The sequence below is a fragment of the Salminus brasiliensis genome, chromosome 3 (genome assembly GCF_030463535.1).
Source record: "Salminus brasiliensis chromosome 3, fSalBra1.hap2, whole genome shotgun sequence".
NCBI lineage: Eukaryota > Metazoa > Chordata > Actinopteri > Characiformes > Bryconidae > Salminus > Salminus brasiliensis.
In genome coordinates, this window is record NC_132880.1 from 11,047,348 (window position 1) to 11,067,211 (window position 19,864).

The window sequence follows — 19,864 nt, forward strand, 5'->3', positions numbered from 1 at the left end:
AAAACTGTGTGTCCACTGTCTCGCTGAGTCCCATTACCCATGAGGTTTCATTAGTCATCAGAATGAATAACACAAGCTGCTAAGCAATGTAGCAGACAGGTCTATATTTGGCTAATCAAACTGCTGTGCTGTGAATGAAAGGAGTTACAGACCCTGTACAAATTCAATCTATTCAGATTAATAGAAAGAAACTTTGGTCCACAGTGTTCTGTTGCCTAGTGTATGGTTATAACATCACCATGCTGATAAGGCAAACATCACTGTGTTTACTGCATAATTAGAGTTCCATGTATTATCTGATAGCTGCTGATATTGTAACATCAAATTTGTAATAGTGTGCATGTAAATACACTAAGTCACTCAAAGGACCTGTTTTTGAAGGTGTGAGGATTTGGGAACTTCCAATGAGTCAGAAACTGTACTGTACATCTTTCCAGTGAGAATTTTTTCAGCCCCACCTGCATGGATATATTGTTTTCAAACAAGTGGACCTTAGACTCCATTGAAATGCAAAAAGATACTGATGAGCGTCCCTGGTTACATTCCCTAGTGTAGCATACAAAGTAACCCTACTGGGGCAACTCCAACAAAAGCAAACATTGCCTGTTTTTTCATGTATCATCTTTTACCTGAAAATTCATTCAAAAGACAGCTGTGTATTCAGATTCTGATCTCCACCCTTCACATAATCCCCTGGAAAAATATGATTTAGCACCGTTGTCACAGATACTACGGAAATGGCATTATATTAATAAAAATGTATACAATATTAAAATATACATTTATATATGTATAAAATATAAAAATATTAATTTATAAGCACATATAAACAAAAATATGTGTAAAAAGGAGAAAATGTTTGTATATTATTATCAGAAAATAAACAGTCATGTATCACTTTATACTATATATCAGTAAATATAAGTGTAAATATAAGTAAATATAAGACTATAATAAAGAGGCCTCTGTCTCGTCTTGACCCGCCAAGTCCAGTGTATCTTTGGTCTCAATATGAATTTATTGCAATATTGGCAGTGTTCACTGGAGCACATGATGTGCTGAGGAATTGAGTTGTAATTAGTGTTCAATGCTGGCGCACATTAAGGATCTTTTCCATTATGTCTCAACTGGATAGATTTTTGTTTGAAGGCAGTTTGAAGTGTTATTTTCCAATTACCATTTAACAATTATAACATGTCTGACACAAACCAGATGCATGTGGATGTAAAAAGATGGGTTGGGTTTATTTTAAAAGAGTAGAGGCAAAAAGGTAGTGTAAACTTTTAGCAAATGCATAAACAGGATAAAAAGATTCCTACACATGAAAGCGAAAACAAATACCAGGCAAATGTCGAGAAACAGACAGAGCAAACAGCCAGGCTAACAAAACATAAGTGAGGCAGAAGGAGGACACACAGACATGACAATAATAAAGATACATCATTATTGCTTCCAAAAGTTACATTGTCAGTTTTACTTAGATTAAGGGATTCTAGAGAGAAATGTGCTGCCCAGTGTCAGAAAGCTTGGTCTCAGTCATAGGTCACGGGTCTTTCAACAGGATAATGACCCAAAATACACAGCTAAAAACACCCAAGAATGGCTAAGAGGAAAACATTGGACTATTTTGAAGTGGCCTTCTGTGAGCCCTGACCTAAATCCTATTGGCATTCTTTGGAAGGAGCTGAAACATGCTGTCTGGAAAAGGCAGCCTTCAAACCTGAGACAACTGGAGCAGTTTGCTCATGAGGAGTGGGCCAAAATACCTCCTGAGAGGTACCGAAGTCTCATTGACAGTTACAGGAATCGTTTGATTGCAGTGATTGCCTTAAAAGGTTGTGCAACGAAATATTAAGTTAAGGGTATCATCATTTTTGTCCAGACCTGTTTCATGAGTTTATTTTTTTTAATAATTCTGTTGAAGCATGGTTAAAAAACAATGTCTGACTTTCATTGGTTAATTTTCAAAGCTTTTATTTATTATTACTTTTGTCAGATTCAAGTTATTTCTGTGACCATGGGTTTTTCTTTCATTAACCGAGAGGTACCAACAATTTTATCCGTGTGTGTGTGTATATACAGTGGGGAAAAAAAGTATATAGTCAGTCACCAATTGTGCAAGTTCTCCCACTTAAAAAGATGAGAGAGGTCTGTAATTGACATCATAGGTAGACCTCAACTATGAGAGACAAAATGAGAAAAATATTCTGAAAATCACATTGTCTGATTTTTAAAGAATTTATTTGGAAAATGCATATGTTTTTATATGTGTATGTAAACTTCCGATTTCAACTGTATATATATATATATATATATTGCTACCTTATTAAGAACATGTTGAAATTACTCAACAAGTTTCTTTCATCATGATGGTGCAAATTTGACTGTCGACCCCTCTACAGTGAACTGTGTAACAGGTGACAGTTAAACTACTACTACAATTCATGCTTGATTGCTGAAACTGAAACAGACTGGAATTACATTCACTCTTTAAAATAAAGATCCTACATCTTTGAGGGATACAATAGAAGAACTATTTTTGGTTGCATTAAGAACCATGAAAAAGAAACATGGATGTGAAGAACCTTTATATCAACTTCAAAATGTATTAGAATCTTCAAACACACATTTTCTGGCAGGAAGGAAGGGAAAATGGCATTTTTTCAGCGCTTGTCAAAGACATGAAACCTATTTCCTCAAATGAGCCACCTTATTCTCAAATGAGTAGGCTTTCATTTGGAAAACATTTAATTTAGCAACAGAAAGAAAAAAAGGGCAGGACCAGAGAAACCCTCAGCTACTATAGCAATAGTGTTACAAATCTCTATTAAGGCAACTATGGCAAGTAGGTGTTGTCCTGATACTCTGAGTCAGAGTACACAAGATACAGAAGACACAAAGATACAGAAGAAGAGAAACTAACAGGTGATTGCTATTTTCCTTGTGTATCATTGGTTTTCATTCATACAATTCTGCTACGTGCACCCTGACCACCCACAGGAGCACACATCCAAAAAACAATGTACAGTCAAGGTAACAAATGTTGGCACCCCTAAACATCTTTCAGAAATTTGTTGCAGTTACAAATGCTGTAATTAATTTACATGAATGGTAATGGACTGGACTTAATTATTGGCACCTTTTCAAAATTGTAAAAATGATTGGATTTCAATCATGTGATACTTCATCAATTAGTTGAATCAGGTGCTATCAACATTGAACCAGTTCAAGTGGAGAAACGTTAATTCAATCTTTGTATCTGTGTTTGCATGGAGTAAAGTAAGAAGAGCAAAAAAATTGTCCAAGGATGTGAGAACAAACAAAACTTGATAGAAGATTGCAACATAAGATTGTCCACTTCTAGACAAATTTAAGCTGCAAACAAAATTGTGTCAGCTTGCCCTATCCATCACCCTCTGAATAAATTAAGACTCTATAGTGGAAGATCCAGGAGGACCCCACTGTTGACACAGTGACATACAAAAGCCAGAACCCACCAGAGGAAGCCACAAGCCTTTTAGGGGACATCCTGTGGACAGATGAGACCAAAACAGAGCTTGTGGCAAGTCATATCATTGCACCATTTACAGAAAATTAAATAAGGCCCCTACGGTCAAACATGGTGAAGGTTCAAAGATGTTTTGGGGTTGTTTTGCTGCTTCTGGCACTGGATGCCTCGACTGTGTGCTTGGCATTATAAAATCTGAAGACTACTAAGAATGTTGGAGTGCAATGTTTGGGCCCAGTGTCAGAAAACTAGGTCTCCATCAGAGGCCATGGGTCTTCCTGCAGGGCAAGGAAAAAAACAAAAGCATACTTTAAAAAGCACTCAGAAATGGTTTAAGACAAAGTGCTGGAGAGTTCTGAAGTGGCCAGCAATGAGTCCAGATCTAAATCCTATCGAACATGAGCGGATCTTAAAACAGGAAGAAGGCACCTTTCAAGTCTGACCTGGAGCAGCTGGCAAAAGAAGGGTGATCCACAATTCCAGCAAAGAGCTGTAAGAAACTCATTCATGGTTACAGGAAGCAACTGATTGTGTGGCCTCTCTCTGGACTGCCTCATTCAAAAAACATCACTTGCAAGATATGGAACACAAATCAGAAGTTGTAACTTGCTTAGGAGTCCAACCTGATTCATCCAGTGGGTGTAAGTCCCTTTGAATCTTAGCCATTGATTCATTTGTAATCTAATGTGTTAAAGTACAAAGCAAAAAGTAACAAAACTAAAAGTATCAAAATGGCTGAGCAGTAGACAGAATACTTGTCAAGACCCAGAATTACCAGTTGAATAAGACTCTGGAGCAGATAAACATGTCTCTGATGGCACCATGCCTAATGTCAAAAAAGATAAGATGATAAGAAGACTAGGTCTAGTTCAAGAGAAACCTCTAGCAGGCATATGTTGCCACATTCAGCTCTGTATTCAGCTATGTACTGTCATTCTATTGGCTAGTACCAGATGGTAGACAAATCGTGAAATTCCAAGGAACATACTGGATTGCTTTAATTACTCTGTTCTTCCTGGGGATGTTGCACTGAAAAATTTAAGGCACCATAAAGTAGATAAATGAATACACAGTGATAACAGTGAATGCAGTTTTTTTCAGTTATGTTGGTGTGCCATAGGCAACTTGCTTTGCATGTACATTGTCTGATTTTTAAAGAATTTATTTGCAAATAACGGTGGAAAATAAGTATTTGGTCACCCACAAACAAGCAAGATTTCTGGCTGTCACAGACCTGTAACTTCTTCTTTAAGAGGCTTCTCTGTCCTCCACTCATTACCTGTATTAATGGCACCTGTTTGAACTCGTTAACAGTATAAAAGACACCTGCCCACAACCTCAAACAGTCACACTCCAAACTCCACTATGGTGAAGACCAAAGAGCTGTCAAAGGACACCAGAAACAAAATTGTAGACCTGCACCAGGCTGGGAAGACTGAATCTGCAATAGGCAAGCAGCCTGGTGTGAAGAAATCTACTGTGGGAGCAATAATCAGAAAACAGAAGACCTACAAGACCACTGCTAATCTCCCTTGATCAGGGGCTCCACGCAAGATCTCAGCCTGTGGGGTCAAAATGATCACAAGAACGGTGAGCAAAAATCCCAGAACCACACAGGGGAACCTAGTGAATGACCTACAGAAAGCTGGGACCAACGTTACAAAGGCTACTGTCAGTAACACACTACGCCGCCAGGGACTCTTGCAGTCCCAGACGTGTTCCCCTGCTTAAGCCAGTACATATCCGGACACGTCTGAAGTTTGCTAGAGAGCCTATTGGATGTTCCGGAAGAGTATTGGGAGAATGTCTTATGGTCAGATGAAACCAAAGTTGAACTGTTTGGTACAAACACAACTCGTTGTGTTTGGAGGAGAGTGAATGCTGAGTTGCATCCAAAGAACACCATACCAACTGTGAAGCATGGGGGTGGCAACATCATGCTTTGGGGCTGTTTCTCTGCAAAGGGACTAGGACGACTGGTCCGTGTACATGAAAGAATGAATGGGGCCATGTATTGTGAGATTTTGAGTGCAAACCTCCTTCCATCAGCAAGGGCATTGAAGATGAAACATGGCTGGGTCTTTCAGCATGACAATGATCCCAAGCACACTGCCAACAACAAAGGAGTGGCTTCGTAAGAAGCATTTCAAGGTCCTGGAGTGGCCTAGCCAGTCTCCAGATCTCAACCCCATAGAAAACCTTTGGAGGGAGTTGAAAGTCCATGTTGCCTGCCGACAGCCCCAAAACATCACTGCTCTAGAGGAGATCTGCATGGAGGAATGGGCCAACATACCAGCAACCATGTGTGCCAACCTAGTGAAGACTTACAGAAAACGTTTGACCTCTGTCATTGCCAACAAAGGATATATAACAAAGTATTGAGATGAACTTTTGTTTTTGACCAAATACTTATTTTCCACCATTATTTACAAATAAATTCTTAAAAAATCTGACAATGTGATTTTCAGAATTTGTTTCTCATTTTGTCTCTCATAGTTGAGGTCTACCTATGATGTCAATTACAGGCCTCTCTCATCTTTTTAAGTGGGAGAACTTCTACAATTGGTGACTGACTAAATACTTTTTTTCAAAAAAATTCTTCCCCACTGTATTACTAGTTGTACTACTATAACAGCAGGAGAATATAAACAATTTCTCTTTCATAATAGATGTTCTTCACAGTATCAGTCCCTAGATGTCAATGTTGTTCTACAGCTGTAAGCCATATCTAAACTGCAGCAGGGTACTGCCAGGGCCTGAATAGTGATAAGCCATGTGTGCTCCAAGACAACCAAAAACCCAAATGATCCTCTTTCTGCCATACAGACAACATACAGCATTATCAGTTTCTTTTAGTTCTTCTTTAGTGTAAGTTTTCTACTACTGTACTTTTTTTTTTTTTTTTTTTTTTTTTCTTAAAAAGTAAACATTTAATGAAACAGGCACTTAAACTTAAAGTTCTTAAACAATTCAGACAAATGCAGAATGAGTACAAATGCTACAACTTTTTTCAAAGGTTGAGACTGTAACAGACAAAGAAAAGTTGCATTCAAAATGAATATGATGAGAGAAAAGAAGCAGGGCCAAGCATGGTTAATTTGAGAAGACTAATATCAAAATGATTCAATTAAAAGATATTTTATTTACAAGACAACTGTAGTAAACTTTTGATGAATATGATGATCAATAACATCTAACTAACAAAAAAATTGCCTTTATGAGTGTATATGTTTTCTCTTTGGGAGGCACTGTTGTAACACTGATAAAACTAACCCTGTTGTGTGGATTCTTTAACCCTGCTAGCTAATGATATTGGATTACAGCAAAGCACTGTAATTGTGAACAACAGAATCAGTACTGAAATAAACAGCACTGCACTGGAGAAACTGCTGCTGGTTAATTACAGTCAGTAAATTCATCATACTGATTAAACAGGGAAAAGATTGAGCTTCTAGACAGGGTTATTTGTTCATTCCACAGTCCATGACAAAAGAATATGTTACACATTCACTGAGGTGTACTACACACTGTCTGACAGCTGTGAGGCTTGATTCATCATCAAAATGAACAGCATGAGCTGTTAACAGGCCATCAAAGACATTATATGTTAACTTCAAAAAAAGGCTTTTTATTCAGGAACTACATGACAAAGTGCAATATGATGAGTTATTTATAAACTACGGGAGTGAGGAATAAACATCTGGTGCCACTAATTGGTCTCTGAATATTAATGAATATTTTGAACTGTATATACAATAATTGGGTAAATAACAGATTTTACTTTTAAGCACCCCAAACTAAAGAGCTGCATGCTGATTAAAAAAATCTGGCCCCACATCATCCTCACCACATATCTACATTAACCATTACAGTCCCCACCCCATTTCAGCTTTACCCAACATCGTCCCCACCCCATCCCATGTTGCAACATTATCCTCACAGCATACCCGCATTGCCCCTTACAATCCCCACCCCATTTCAGCATGACCCAACACTATCCCCACATACCTTAACACCATCCTCACTGCATACCCACATTACCCTTTCCAATCCACACCCCTTCCCTGCATGCCTTCCCTGCACTCTTCCCTACTGTCCCTATAAATATAAAGATGAATGATGTATATATTTAAAAAAAAGTTTTTATAATCAAACATACTGAGGTATGCCAGTATGTTTACTCATATGACACAAGACCATATAATTTACAGTGCCAATAGTAATTATATATTTGTCCTTTTGAAGAGTTATTCATCTACCAGACTTTATTATCTTACTGTTTATAATAGTCATACCTTTTCTTATTAAAACAATACAGCTGAAAGATGCATTCTGCCTTTACATTGACAAGTAGTTTTTCTTTAGTGTAATAGTATAATGACAATAAATGTGAACTTTATGTATTAAGGCAAAACCAATTTTATTGTTACAGCATGCAGGTAAAACAGGAAAATCAATCATCACAAATACAAACAACAAAGCAAAGAGCAGAACACAAGGAAGCCAAATATGAAGAGGAACAATGCTCAGAATTCAGGTAAATAACACAGAGACTTTGGCAACACACTCTTCAAACCAGATTCCACCTTGAATCTGCTAATTAGCTGGAATGGTGCCTGGAATATACCAGGAAATGGAGATGAAAGTTTAATAAATGTTAGACAATGGTGTATTTTAAAAAGCATATTAATAACAATGGGCCTTATTCTCCAACCGTTCCTAAAAAGTTGCTTCTTAGTTTTTTTTATTTTTCATGATACATGTTTAAGAAGTTTGTTCTTTTTTACAACAGCGGAACTATGAACAATTTTGTGGTTTAAAAAAACATCTCATACACATTTAACTGACATTACCATTCCCACAGATAAACATTTCATTATTTTTCACTGCATGAATTTTATTTTATTATTCCCACAGTGTCAATTCACATTTTATTACTGTTCCCACAGGAATACCATAAAGTTTATCTCATTTTATTACGTTCATTTGCTTCACTATGTGCTTGGTTGTATATGGTTGAAGTGACAATAAAGCCTATTGAGCTTGAACTTCTTTGAGGTTGTTGCTATATATAGTGCTTCAGTTCTGTCCTTCAGACTGAGGTTTTGTGAAGCCATGTCAAACCTGACACTTAATAATAAACCTAGACCTAACGGATTCACACTCCAGAAACTCAAGACTTGAATTTGACTTTACATCCAAGAGACTTGAGACTTGACTTGAATGTGCACCCCAATAAACTAAGCCTTGACTTAGACTTGCATAAAGTCACTCAATATCTCTGGTTTATAGGTACCTAGTTAGGCAGTTTAGAGTCTGAGACTTTAAAATTAAACCAATACAGCACAAACCAACAACTACAGACATTACTTAGATTACAGTTAGACATGCATTTTTTAACAAAGAGGTATGGACAGGGTCAAACTAACAAGGGTCTTACAAGCCAGATTCTACTTATCATCAGAAAGTCTGGTGCACTTGTTGCTTAACATGCTTTGACAGGAAGGTAACAGATTTGCACAACCAATTACATTATTTTTGTAACCGGATACAAAAGCTGGTCTGAATAAATAAACTAAAGCACAGGAGTTTGTACGCATGGATATGTGTATATCCAATCAGAAAGAAACTGATTAAACATAGGTAGTGTAAATTAAGATTGTCCAAAGTTTTTCTATTTTTATAATAAGCTTTTTGGTTTTCCACATGTAGTATACATCAGTGATACCAAATTAATACATACACATATTTTTGGTAAAACAAATATTTCCGATTATTTTAACATAAAGCAAATAAGAGCTTTTTACTTTCCACAACATCTCTTCTTGTTTAAATAACTGAGAAAAAAAGTGAAAAGACAATTTCATGAAGCATACACTTGTTAGGGTGAAAGTTAAAAATGGAATGCTTTCCATTTAGATGCTGAATTTTGTTTACCACCTAAAAAATCTACGCAGATCATTTTCTTAATTCTCCCAGCATCCAGAATGTTATCTTTCAAGTTAAACGATTAATTATCTTTTACATTTTACTTCATGTGCATAAAAAATATATATTCATAATAGACCAAAACCATACGCCTAGACTAATAAATCCAAGTCACCCAACACTAGGAAAGAAAAACAACTGATTTTTTAAGGACATAACGAATGAGGTACCTGTGTGAATGAGTCAAGATGGCATTTGTTGAATTGGGAATTACCTAGGCACTCCCAATGAGTCAGAATTCCCCCCATAGTTTCTTTCCAGCTAAAAAATCTTTTGTTCCATTTGTTTACATTGGATATGAATAGATGGTATGAAGCTCAAACTGTACCTAAACTGCAGCTCTAAAAGCAACAGCACTGGTAAACATATGAATAATTTGCTGTATTAGTTTTAGGATGACATGTTGGTTGTTTTGCATGAGGTAATTTGCACAATAAATTCTAAATTTACATAATAAATATTATTTTTATTGGCAGCCTTGTTGGCAAATATGAATAGTTTATTCAAAACCAGTGTGCTATGATCTGTCAGCTAATAAATAAGTTCAACAAAAAGAAGATTAAAGGTGGTCAAGTTAACTCACTTCTTAATTTAAACAAAAAAAAAAGTTGTTTGTTAGATTATGAAAATAAATGCAAGCAAAAGGTTTATTCCTCAATCAGACTCACTGGTACCAAGCTGTGTTTTAAGATTCAGGCCTCCAGAAACTGTCGAACCTATTGTTACTATTGTTGTTGCCTCATTTTACAGCAGTGTCTCACAAAATACAAATAAATAAATAAATAAATAAATAAATAAATGTTAGTCTACTGCAGTAGTTTGGCATGATTTGTTTGACAATATCTGTGTTACTTGCCCTGTGTTTTAACTATAAATCCCAATAAGGGATATATAAAATATCACAAAATGCAGAATTTAATAAAATAAATATTGAAAAGGAATTTCTCAGATTTGGACCAATAAAGTTAGTATGTACATGTATGTACATAATGTTCACAATACATTATCTGATCCAGCTTTCTTTTTTTCAAGTTTTTGCATGTTTGCAAGTCTGAGGCTTTTAGGCAGGACACGTGAGGAATGAGGCTTTTGGGCAGGATGCATGTGTTAGGTAGGAGGCTTTGGGACAGTATATATGTAAGGTACGAGGTTTTGAGACAGTATATGTGTGAGGCAGCAGGATTTGGGATAATATATATGTAAGGTATGAGGTTTTGGGACAATATATGTGTTAGGTAGCAGGTTTTGGGACAGAATAAATGTGTGAGGTATGTGGGCAGGATACATGTGTAAACTATAGGGCTTTAGGACACATATGTAAGGTATGTGGCTTTGGGGCAAAATATATGCGTGAGAGTTGTGTCAGTGGGATTGGATGGAGGGCAGGATAAAGCAAAAGAGAGCAGGATGCACTTGTTACCACAGCATTACAACCAACTGCTACCACAGCAACCATGACAAACAGGTGTTGCCTGATACTTTGAGTCAGACTTTATGCTTTGTGATTTAATTTTTTTTGCCTCAGTGCAATAAACAGGAGGAAGTCAGGGGGGTTATCATACCTCCACCCATTGCGTCATGCTGCTCTTCACAGATTAGATCCTGCCGTCTGCTGTTTACAAACTTGTTACTACTCAGCCACAAAGAATGAACAGGAAAAGGAAAAGTGTCAACCTGAGTAGATACGCGTTAGTATGTGTTTGTCTACATGCCCCATCCTCTAATTATACCATGTACAATGGATGTCTAATGAATGATCTCATTTTGCATTCCTGCTGCCCTACACATTATGTAAACATTATGGTCCAAAATGAGGTGAAGTTGTGGAATTCCACAGATTTCTCAAATTCTCTTCATATTTAAATGTTTAATATGCAAACCAAGTCATTCAGACTGGTTTGGTGTGAATTTGGTTCCAGTATAGAGAAACAAAATTCATTTACAATGCTGGTAGAAATAAGAAATAGGAGACTGATTTGCAATGATTTTGAGATTTTTGGTCTTAAGTGTATGTTTTAAATGCCATTATTGAGATGTATATGCAGGATGCTGTAAGAGTGTAAGAGAATAGTACATTTTGTCATTGTTCTACCATCATTAAAATTGCATATTACTTTCAGATGATGTGTAGGTCCACCAGAAGGTTTGGAAGGTTTGAATCTAAGCTCTCTAAAACTGACAATTTTACTTCAATCCAGTCAACCCATTAAAAATTCTTTCCCCATTGTTTGTGAATATTTATTAACTAATTGGTCATCAGAATGACCTTTTTCCTGTTTTGGTCAGAAGATATTAACCCGGCATCGAAACATGTCAAAGTCCACCACATTCCTAAGAGCTACCAGAGGCATTCATCAGAATTATTTTACTGTGCTGACAGAGGAGTGGAAAAGTCACATGGAAAGAGAGACAGAGTATAATAAGAGGGAAATTAAATTATTGAGAGAGAGAGTGAAAGAAAAAAGAGATAAACTCACTGGTAGACAGAAGGACAGAAAGTGAGTAGAAGGAGGCCAAAACTTTGAAAAACACCCAAATACTGAAAAAGATTTTTATGTTAGGACGAGGTGGAAAAAAAGTGATGGAAAAGGGTGACTAAACTTCTGGATGCATTTAAAATCGAGTTTAAAAGAAACCATGCAGTTCAGCTGGTTATGGGCAGGTATAAACAGTCCTGAATGTTTAGAGAACATTGAGAGTAGGTATATTAAAGTATATGTATATATTTTACAAACATATTTTCCCCCCAAATCTTGAATCTTGAGAGAGGGAGAAAGAGACAAAGAGACAGAGAGCAAGACAGAGACAGAAAAAGAGAAAAAGCAGAGTCATACTCCACCACAGGAACTGTAATGTGGGTGTGCTGATGATTAACTCTTGATAAACAGTTTCGGTAGCATCGCTTGTGTCTGCCAATCATCACCTAAACACCCTCAGCACTGAGCTCACACTTTCAAAATGTACGTCCTGTTTGGAGAAACCCTGAGTGCTATAACTGTAACATAGGAGTCGTTATCAAAAGGTTGTTCCATCCAGATAACTACTGCTTCCACGCTCCCTACAGACAAATATTGGGTTAGGATATTTTGCTTTACTTTTTTTATTTCTCCATTTTAACAGGACAAATCGTTTCAGAGGTGCCATTGTTTAATGGGCCATGACATCACTCTGGCATTTCCTCTCCCCTGCAAAGACTTCTTGTTCCTCACTGACTGTTTTTGTGCATGCTTTCGTTTACAGAAAAAATTTAATACTGTTTTTTATGTTTCTGTCAAGGGATATATATATATATATATATATATATATATATATATATATATATATATATATATATATATATCCCTTGAAATTGAAATTGAAATTGAAATATTATTGAAAATAATTGAAATATTATATATATGGAGGAATGGAATGGTATGTAGGCTATTGAATAAGGCTGTCTAAGAGTTTAAGCGTATACGCCAGTATATTTCCAATCTAAAACAAAGGTCTTCCTCCTCAAGAACTTTTACATACATTTATTTACTTTCCACTAGTTATCAGCTACCCACTGATGAATGGCACCCATTACGACTGCTGCCACTGCTGTCACTGCCTCCACTAATGGATAAATCAGATTTGCATTGATTCTGCGGAAATAATTTGTAAATGAACTGATATCTACAGGTATGTGTTAGGGAAACAGCACCATTCACAATCTGTGTAATGGAGAAAACTAATAGAAAAGTAATGAGAACAAGAACAAGACTTTTTGAAAGTTTTGAAAGTAGAAGGGGAAATTTAGCATATGTAATTTGCATGTTTTTTGGATGGGAAGGAAAACCACACAGAGGAAGAACACACCAAACTTCTCACAAACTGGAGCAAGGTTTGAAACCTACGAGCCAGGATCAAATTCTCCAGTTCTACCAACACCAAAAATGAAATTTGCATTTACTATGAGTTACTAAGAAATTCCTTCTGTCACTGAGTGCATGTTTGCTCCACTTATCAAACACAGTGGCAGTTGCTGAGTGCTGGGACTGTCCTGAACGTTATCTGACCTCATTGTCCTACCGGGACTTGTGGCATTTACACTCCACAGATAAAACCCTGGGCGCATGCAAAGTGCCGAGTCATTAAACACTGACTGGACTGGGCTTCCTGATGATGGACTCCCTAGCATAGAATGAAAACAAAACAAAGAACACTGACAGTGACCTCTTCAAACAACTTGCGCGAGGAAAGTCCCTGGGGACCAATCCCAGCTTTTTTCCTTTGCGTCCTTCTCTTTTTTTTTCCGTCCTCTTGCTTTCCTGCTGGCAGGCATGCCCTGCTCACGACCCCCCCGAGAGTGCTGGAATGCGAGGAGGCTGCTCCACAGCTCATTGTGTAATGCAGACACTGCTCATGGCGAGAAAGGGGTGATGAAGTCAGAAAACAATTGGGGGTGGGAGTGGCATTTAGGACTATAAATGAAAGGCCAGGAGGCTGAGGCTTCACACAAACACCTGTCACAGCCTCTGGCAACAGCACTGGAGAATTCTCTTTCGCTTGCCTTGAAAGCAAAAGCAATGGCTTTTTCGCTGCACACCAGCCTACTTATCTGTCTCACACTCTGCGTGCTAATAGAGGAAGGTAAGTCAGCTAAACTGCTTAGATTTGGATCCATGTTTAAATGGATATTCTTTGGTGTTTTAGAGAGAAATGCTGGATGTATTGTCAGAAGAAGAGGCAGAAAGGTTTATAGTCTTCCTAAAATATCATTTTAAGTTAGATTAATAGGATTTACTGTTTAAATAGTATTGTACTAAGTAAGCAGTTAAGTAATATTATTAAGGCATTATTAAGGCATAATAGCACCAATATCTTAAAAATAAAAATACTGTTTTATTTGTCTGATGCTGCTGTTTTCACTTTTAGTTCAATTTCACTGGCATACTTTCAGCATTTCATTTGATTATTAAACAATGGGAATAAAATGGGAATTCATATATGAACCTTATACCTAATTGCAGACAACACAAGAATCATTTATGCAGTCTTTCTGAGTTCACTGATAAGCTGTCTGCAATGTGACTCCATTATATGGCATTGGACTGGCCCTTGCATATTTACACTATTAGAGTTGGGCCTGATTGCAGGGTTGATTATTCTTGCCTAATTTGATTGAGGCATGCTTAATGAAGCATTTTGAATTTAACTTTACTTCTAGACACCTGTATTTGCATAACAATCATAGCCACTATTGGAAAACACTGCCCTACATTAAGATTTTATATGTTGCAATTTTAGGATTTGGACTGCCCATCTCTTCGTCATCTGAAAATCTAGGCCCATCTTCGGTGGCCAAGAGGGTTCGCACCAAGCGCTGTTCCTGCAATAACTGGATGGATAAGGAGTGCATCTACTTCTGCCACTTGGATATTATCTGGGTCAACACACCTAGGTAAGTCATTATTAAGTTAAGTTACATTTTGTAAAACAAAGGTACGCTAAGACATTGTGGCAGTCAATCAAAACCTCATACTTTGTAAACCTTAAGACACACACATTGGCAACATTTGTAAGGCTACATGACATCTTCATATCAACTGACATAAGCTTACCTAAACATGTATTAAAGCATAAGTCAACAGGCTTTAGTGGTCAAAAAGGGTGCCTTTGTCAATTGTATTGTATCCCACCCCAGAAAGTTTTATGACAACTGACACTTTCTAGAATAAGCCTTTGCTTATGTAGATGTTGTGGCACCTTACAGACGTAGCCTTTCAGTAAAGTGTTTACCCCCAAGTATTACAAGAAATGTTTTGTATTTCTAATTTCTACTTTCATTCACAGTAAGATCGCCCCATATGGTCTCGGAAGTCCCCTGTCTCGCCGGCGGCGGTCTACTAGACGTTGTGAATGTGCCAACTCCAGTGACGCTACCTGTTCCAGTTTCTGCCACACCAGGTGAGCTTAGTCTCATCCTTACCTTATGTCTAGACCCCCATGCCGTCAGCAGTCTTGATCAAATCAGACAGACGCCTTTACTTGTTTCTTTTGCACATGCCAGTGGAAATCAACCGCAGCAGAAGCAGATGAGGGCGCACTGTAGAGGTTAAGGAGATGTACTATGGATAAAGTGTAAAAGGCTTTTTTGACTAGGACCAGCATCTATGGGCTGGTTTACTAATGACTCATACAAGCACCTGAGTCATATGCCTATTTTTAGAAGGTCTCTCTTTTTTTATCTCTCTAGATGGTGTGAAGAATTTTGTGGTTTGCTTAGTCTCTTTAGGCACATTTCTGAGACCAACTACTTTGCTTTGTTGGCCATAGAGCAAAAAGGGTTGAGATGTAAATGTGCGTGAATGTTTATTCAGGCAGCTCTTCTTTCTCAAAAATCCATAACGAAATGCAATGTAATGCTTTGGCAAATGGTCACCTGACTAACCTGGCTCTCATTAATTTGGTCACAGCTCTATGGACTCAAGCTTGGTTGTCATAAGTCCGCTTGATCATGACGTAGACAAGACTGGGAAAGACCTTCTCACTTATTTCAGGTAAGAAGAATTTATGCATTTTCTTGTTGTCAGATAAACAATAGATAGCAATCACACAATTAGAAAATATCAGATACACCCACTTACATTTATGTATATATTTCATGACAAACAGACCAATAAAAATGGTCTTAAATGACTGCTCACCATGTTAAAGTTATAGGGCCTTATACAAACCTTGTTACTGCCCTTCCCTTTTAAAGTTACCATATTTAATATAAAATAGTGACAATATATTTGTAAAAAAGGTTGTTAGCATTTGCTTGTGTTTGTCTTGCTGTGACAGATGCTAACCTGTGCTGTGCTCTTTCCATTGTAGGCAGGTGGCCAAGTCTAATCTAATTGCAGCCGAGCATTCTTCTTTACCCAAAAAGAAACCTTTTAAGACCAACAAATCTTGGATCAGTTAAAGGGAGATGCAGAGCAGCAGAAAAAGCACAGAGCATGTGATCAAAACCTCAGAAGGAGGTGTCATCTGAGGCAGATTCCTTCTTCTGCCCTTGAAGTAATCTTTGTCGATTCAACAGTTAAGATTCTACCAAGGGAAAATGGTCCTGAGTCCACTCAGAAGAAGCTAAGGAACCCAAGAATATGCGTGGAGGAGGTTATGCTCAAGGAATTGAGGCCTTTGGGGACACTTAACAAACTCAGTAACTCGAGAAAGTGACAAAGCGTTATGGAATGCCTGAAAGCATCTGTTCACAAGAGCACAGGTGCCTTGGATTGTTATTGCCAAGGAGGAGCTTAAACACAGTGGCTTTCTAAAGGAAGGAATTAAAAGAACATGCCAGAGTCACTAGTTTATCATTATCAAATGAAAAGTGTAAATGTTAACCTTACAAATGAGACATGTGTTCCTGGTAAGAAAAAAGTCTCAGAGTTTCCTGTCATGTTATGAGAAGTTAAAATGTAACAGTCGTGTGTTCCTATGCTAAGATCTTTAATCTCTTTATTTGTTTAAGGTCTGTTACTGACATTTACTATTTGTGCACTCACTGTTTTGCTCTCTATTTAACTGCAAAAAGCTGTACTTTCTCTGTATCAGAGCTTAAACCTGATTTTATTTCGTTTGGAAATGTGAAAAAGACCTGTTGCTTGAACAAGGAGTCTAAACTATTCCAAACTTTGAATTTATGTTTCTGTTGATAATCTATGATAACAGTGAGCAAAGGTTGCTGGGCTTGGTTATCTCTGCTTGTCAGCACCAATGCTTTTTTTATGACCCATATTACCTGCTTTATGAAACAGCACTTTTCAACTTTGAAAACATTCTGGACCTATGAGAAAGGTGGTCTCCCTTAACAACCCCCCGTTCTGTTTTCATGACTGTTCATTTTCCCTTTGTTTACTTCTCTGGCCTCTTTGTGAGGGCGGAAGTATTTATTGCATAGTTACTGCAGCGTGTTTTGATTTTCTGAAGTGGCAGCAAGTTTCAATGCCTCTGGCTCTTGCCAAAAAACTTGAGTAATTGTTTTTTCCTACGATAGAAAAGGCCAGCTAATGTCCTTGTAATTGCCCATTATGAGAGACAAACAGTGCTTTTCTGTGGAATGTGTTCAAGTCAAGGTCTTTTTAATGAAGCAACTTGTTCATTTTGTAACTACTAGTATCACATTTGCTGTATGTTTCTTTGTAAGTAGTCTTCACGGCTACGTCTGCTATGTCTGCAGCTACTGTTTCATTTCTGCTATCGAGGGAAAGGCCATTTAGAGCCTCCAACTTGATCACAGATACTTGAATGTTTAGTTTGACAGCCTGCATGGCTCATGTCACCCTGTATAATAGCATTTATGTTAAATTATTTATTTAATTTATTGAGTTCACTTATTTATGTTTTACATCCTTTTGTAACTAAATGTATTTTATCATGAATAAATTATTGTTGTTGAAAGAAACATTCTTGCATGCATTATTTTGCATATGTTAAACTTATTGTAGTGTTTAGTAGTTCTGAAGAGGTGTTAAGCAACAGTGAAAATAAAACTTGCATAAAGAAAACATTTCAGCAAGCATAGTGTCAGCACTCCCAGAAAGCAGTTCCAAAAGGTTTTGCAGTGATCAAGTCTAGTTTCGGTGCATTGCTGAATGGAACCTGATTGGCTGATTGGCAGGGATTATTATTATGTTATTTAAGCTGTAAAAAGCAAACAGCTAACTTGTGTTAGACATGACAGGCCTGAGTCCACTGCAAAGCTGAGATGACACCATCACCTAAAAATGTAGGCTGGCCAAGGTAGTGCTTAAAACCACATCTGATCAGAAGTCTTTTAGATTTCACATAGTATAATCTACATAGTCTACATAGTACAAAGTATACAACTAAATATAATAAATATCACTATTTAAAATAATATAAAAGAATGATATTATAATAAAAATATAAAGTCATGCAAAAAAACTGTTGGATGGGAAGATTTGGGTTGATACAGCAACAGATGAGGAACAGTCAGGAACTGTAAGCCAAAAAAAAGTGCAATTATATCGTAGATGTTTCTGATAAAATGTCCATCGATATGAGGTGGACATAATAAACTCAGTGCCAGTAATTGTTTCCCACACACTAATGACACGGCTTGGTTAAGAGAGGTCTACGGTGAGAAACTGATGAAGGGCTATAGGATCACACAAATTGTACATTAACAGAAAGGGTACACCAGTAAGGCACACTTAGAAGGTAAGCAATTGTAAAACTGGTGGCGTTTGAATATCTGGTTCCAGTGGGACCAGTTTTGACTGTGTGAAGGTTTCTGCAGAACTGAGCTGAACCTAAAGAATGTTCATGCTGAGGTACGCAGAAATGTTTTAAAAATCTGCAAATTTAACCAGAACTGTTTGATTAATGCACATTTAAAAGCAGGCATTGATTTTTCTAATGTGAGACAAGCCCACTCATTCTGTTCAATTGGCCACCAATTGGTCAAAGAGTTCCGGAACCAAGGCTACGCCATTGCAATCCTACATAAAAGAGAACTGTGCATAAGCACTTTGATAACATCCCATGGGAGACTGAGGCTAGAATGAGATGCATTGTAGGTCAGTATGAGGCCTTCCCCTGCTCCTTCACATTATCTGGGCTCAGACGTGAGCGAGTTCCTTCTGCCTCCTTTTGGGGGACAAATAGCTGACGAGTGTAAGAAATAAAAACAGGATGCTTTTTTCACATTCCCTTCACATTCCTGCACAGCCTCAGTGAACAGAAGCAAAGGGGGAAATACTGGAAACAAGTGGGCAAACACTGGAAAAACACAGCCATGTCTCCGCTGCTGCTGCGGAAGTGATATGGAGAGGATGGAAACTGATTAAGGTCTGCTTAATCACTGGGTCTGTCAGAACACTGTTTGCTTTTTATATTCTTTGTTGTTTTGTTCCCTGCCTTCTTTGATCTGCTTGTACTGACTGCTGAAGTGGATGTACTCAGGCCTTCAGGTGAGCATGCACTTGTTTTTGTTTGGAAAGAGTGCAAGTGAGAGAGTGGGTAGACCTGCTTTTTTAACTAAAGAAAAGTAATGCACTGAATTCCCTTTGGATCAATGTTAAATAAAAAAAAATAAGACTGGGCCTCTGCTGCCTGCCTTCCAGACCATCTTCACCATCCCATGTAATAACTTGAACTTTATTCAAATGTGCACATAATTTCCATGTGAATTAAACACATCACACCAACAAAGTTATTGACAAAAGTAAACTGAAAGTCAAAATTGGGCCTGAGAAGTTGATAATGCACCTATAATGCACCTATAATGCACCTATAAGGCTTTAATTCCCTGTAAAGATTCAGTTGTAAAAAATTGTTATAAAACACTATAAGATAACCTTTTTTACAGTGCCACTAGATATAAAT

The 19,864-nt window shown here is 37.4% G+C and overlaps 1 protein-coding gene across 1 annotated transcript; it reads left to right on the forward strand.

The window, feature by feature from the left end:
• The first annotated feature begins 13,993 nt into the window (after positions 1-13,993).
• edn2 (endothelin 2) lies at positions 13,994-17,882 on the forward strand. Its single transcript, XM_072674639.1, has 5 exons — positions 13,994-14,113; positions 14,771-14,924; positions 15,317-15,430; positions 15,940-16,023; positions 16,343-17,882. Exons 1-5 carry the CDS (start codon positions 14,050-14,052, stop codon positions 16,431-16,433), a joined length of 507 nt encoding a protein of 168 aa, XP_072530740.1. The 5' UTR covers positions 13,994-14,049; the 3' UTR covers positions 16,434-17,882.
• Positions 17,883-19,864: the final 1,982 nt, after the last annotated feature.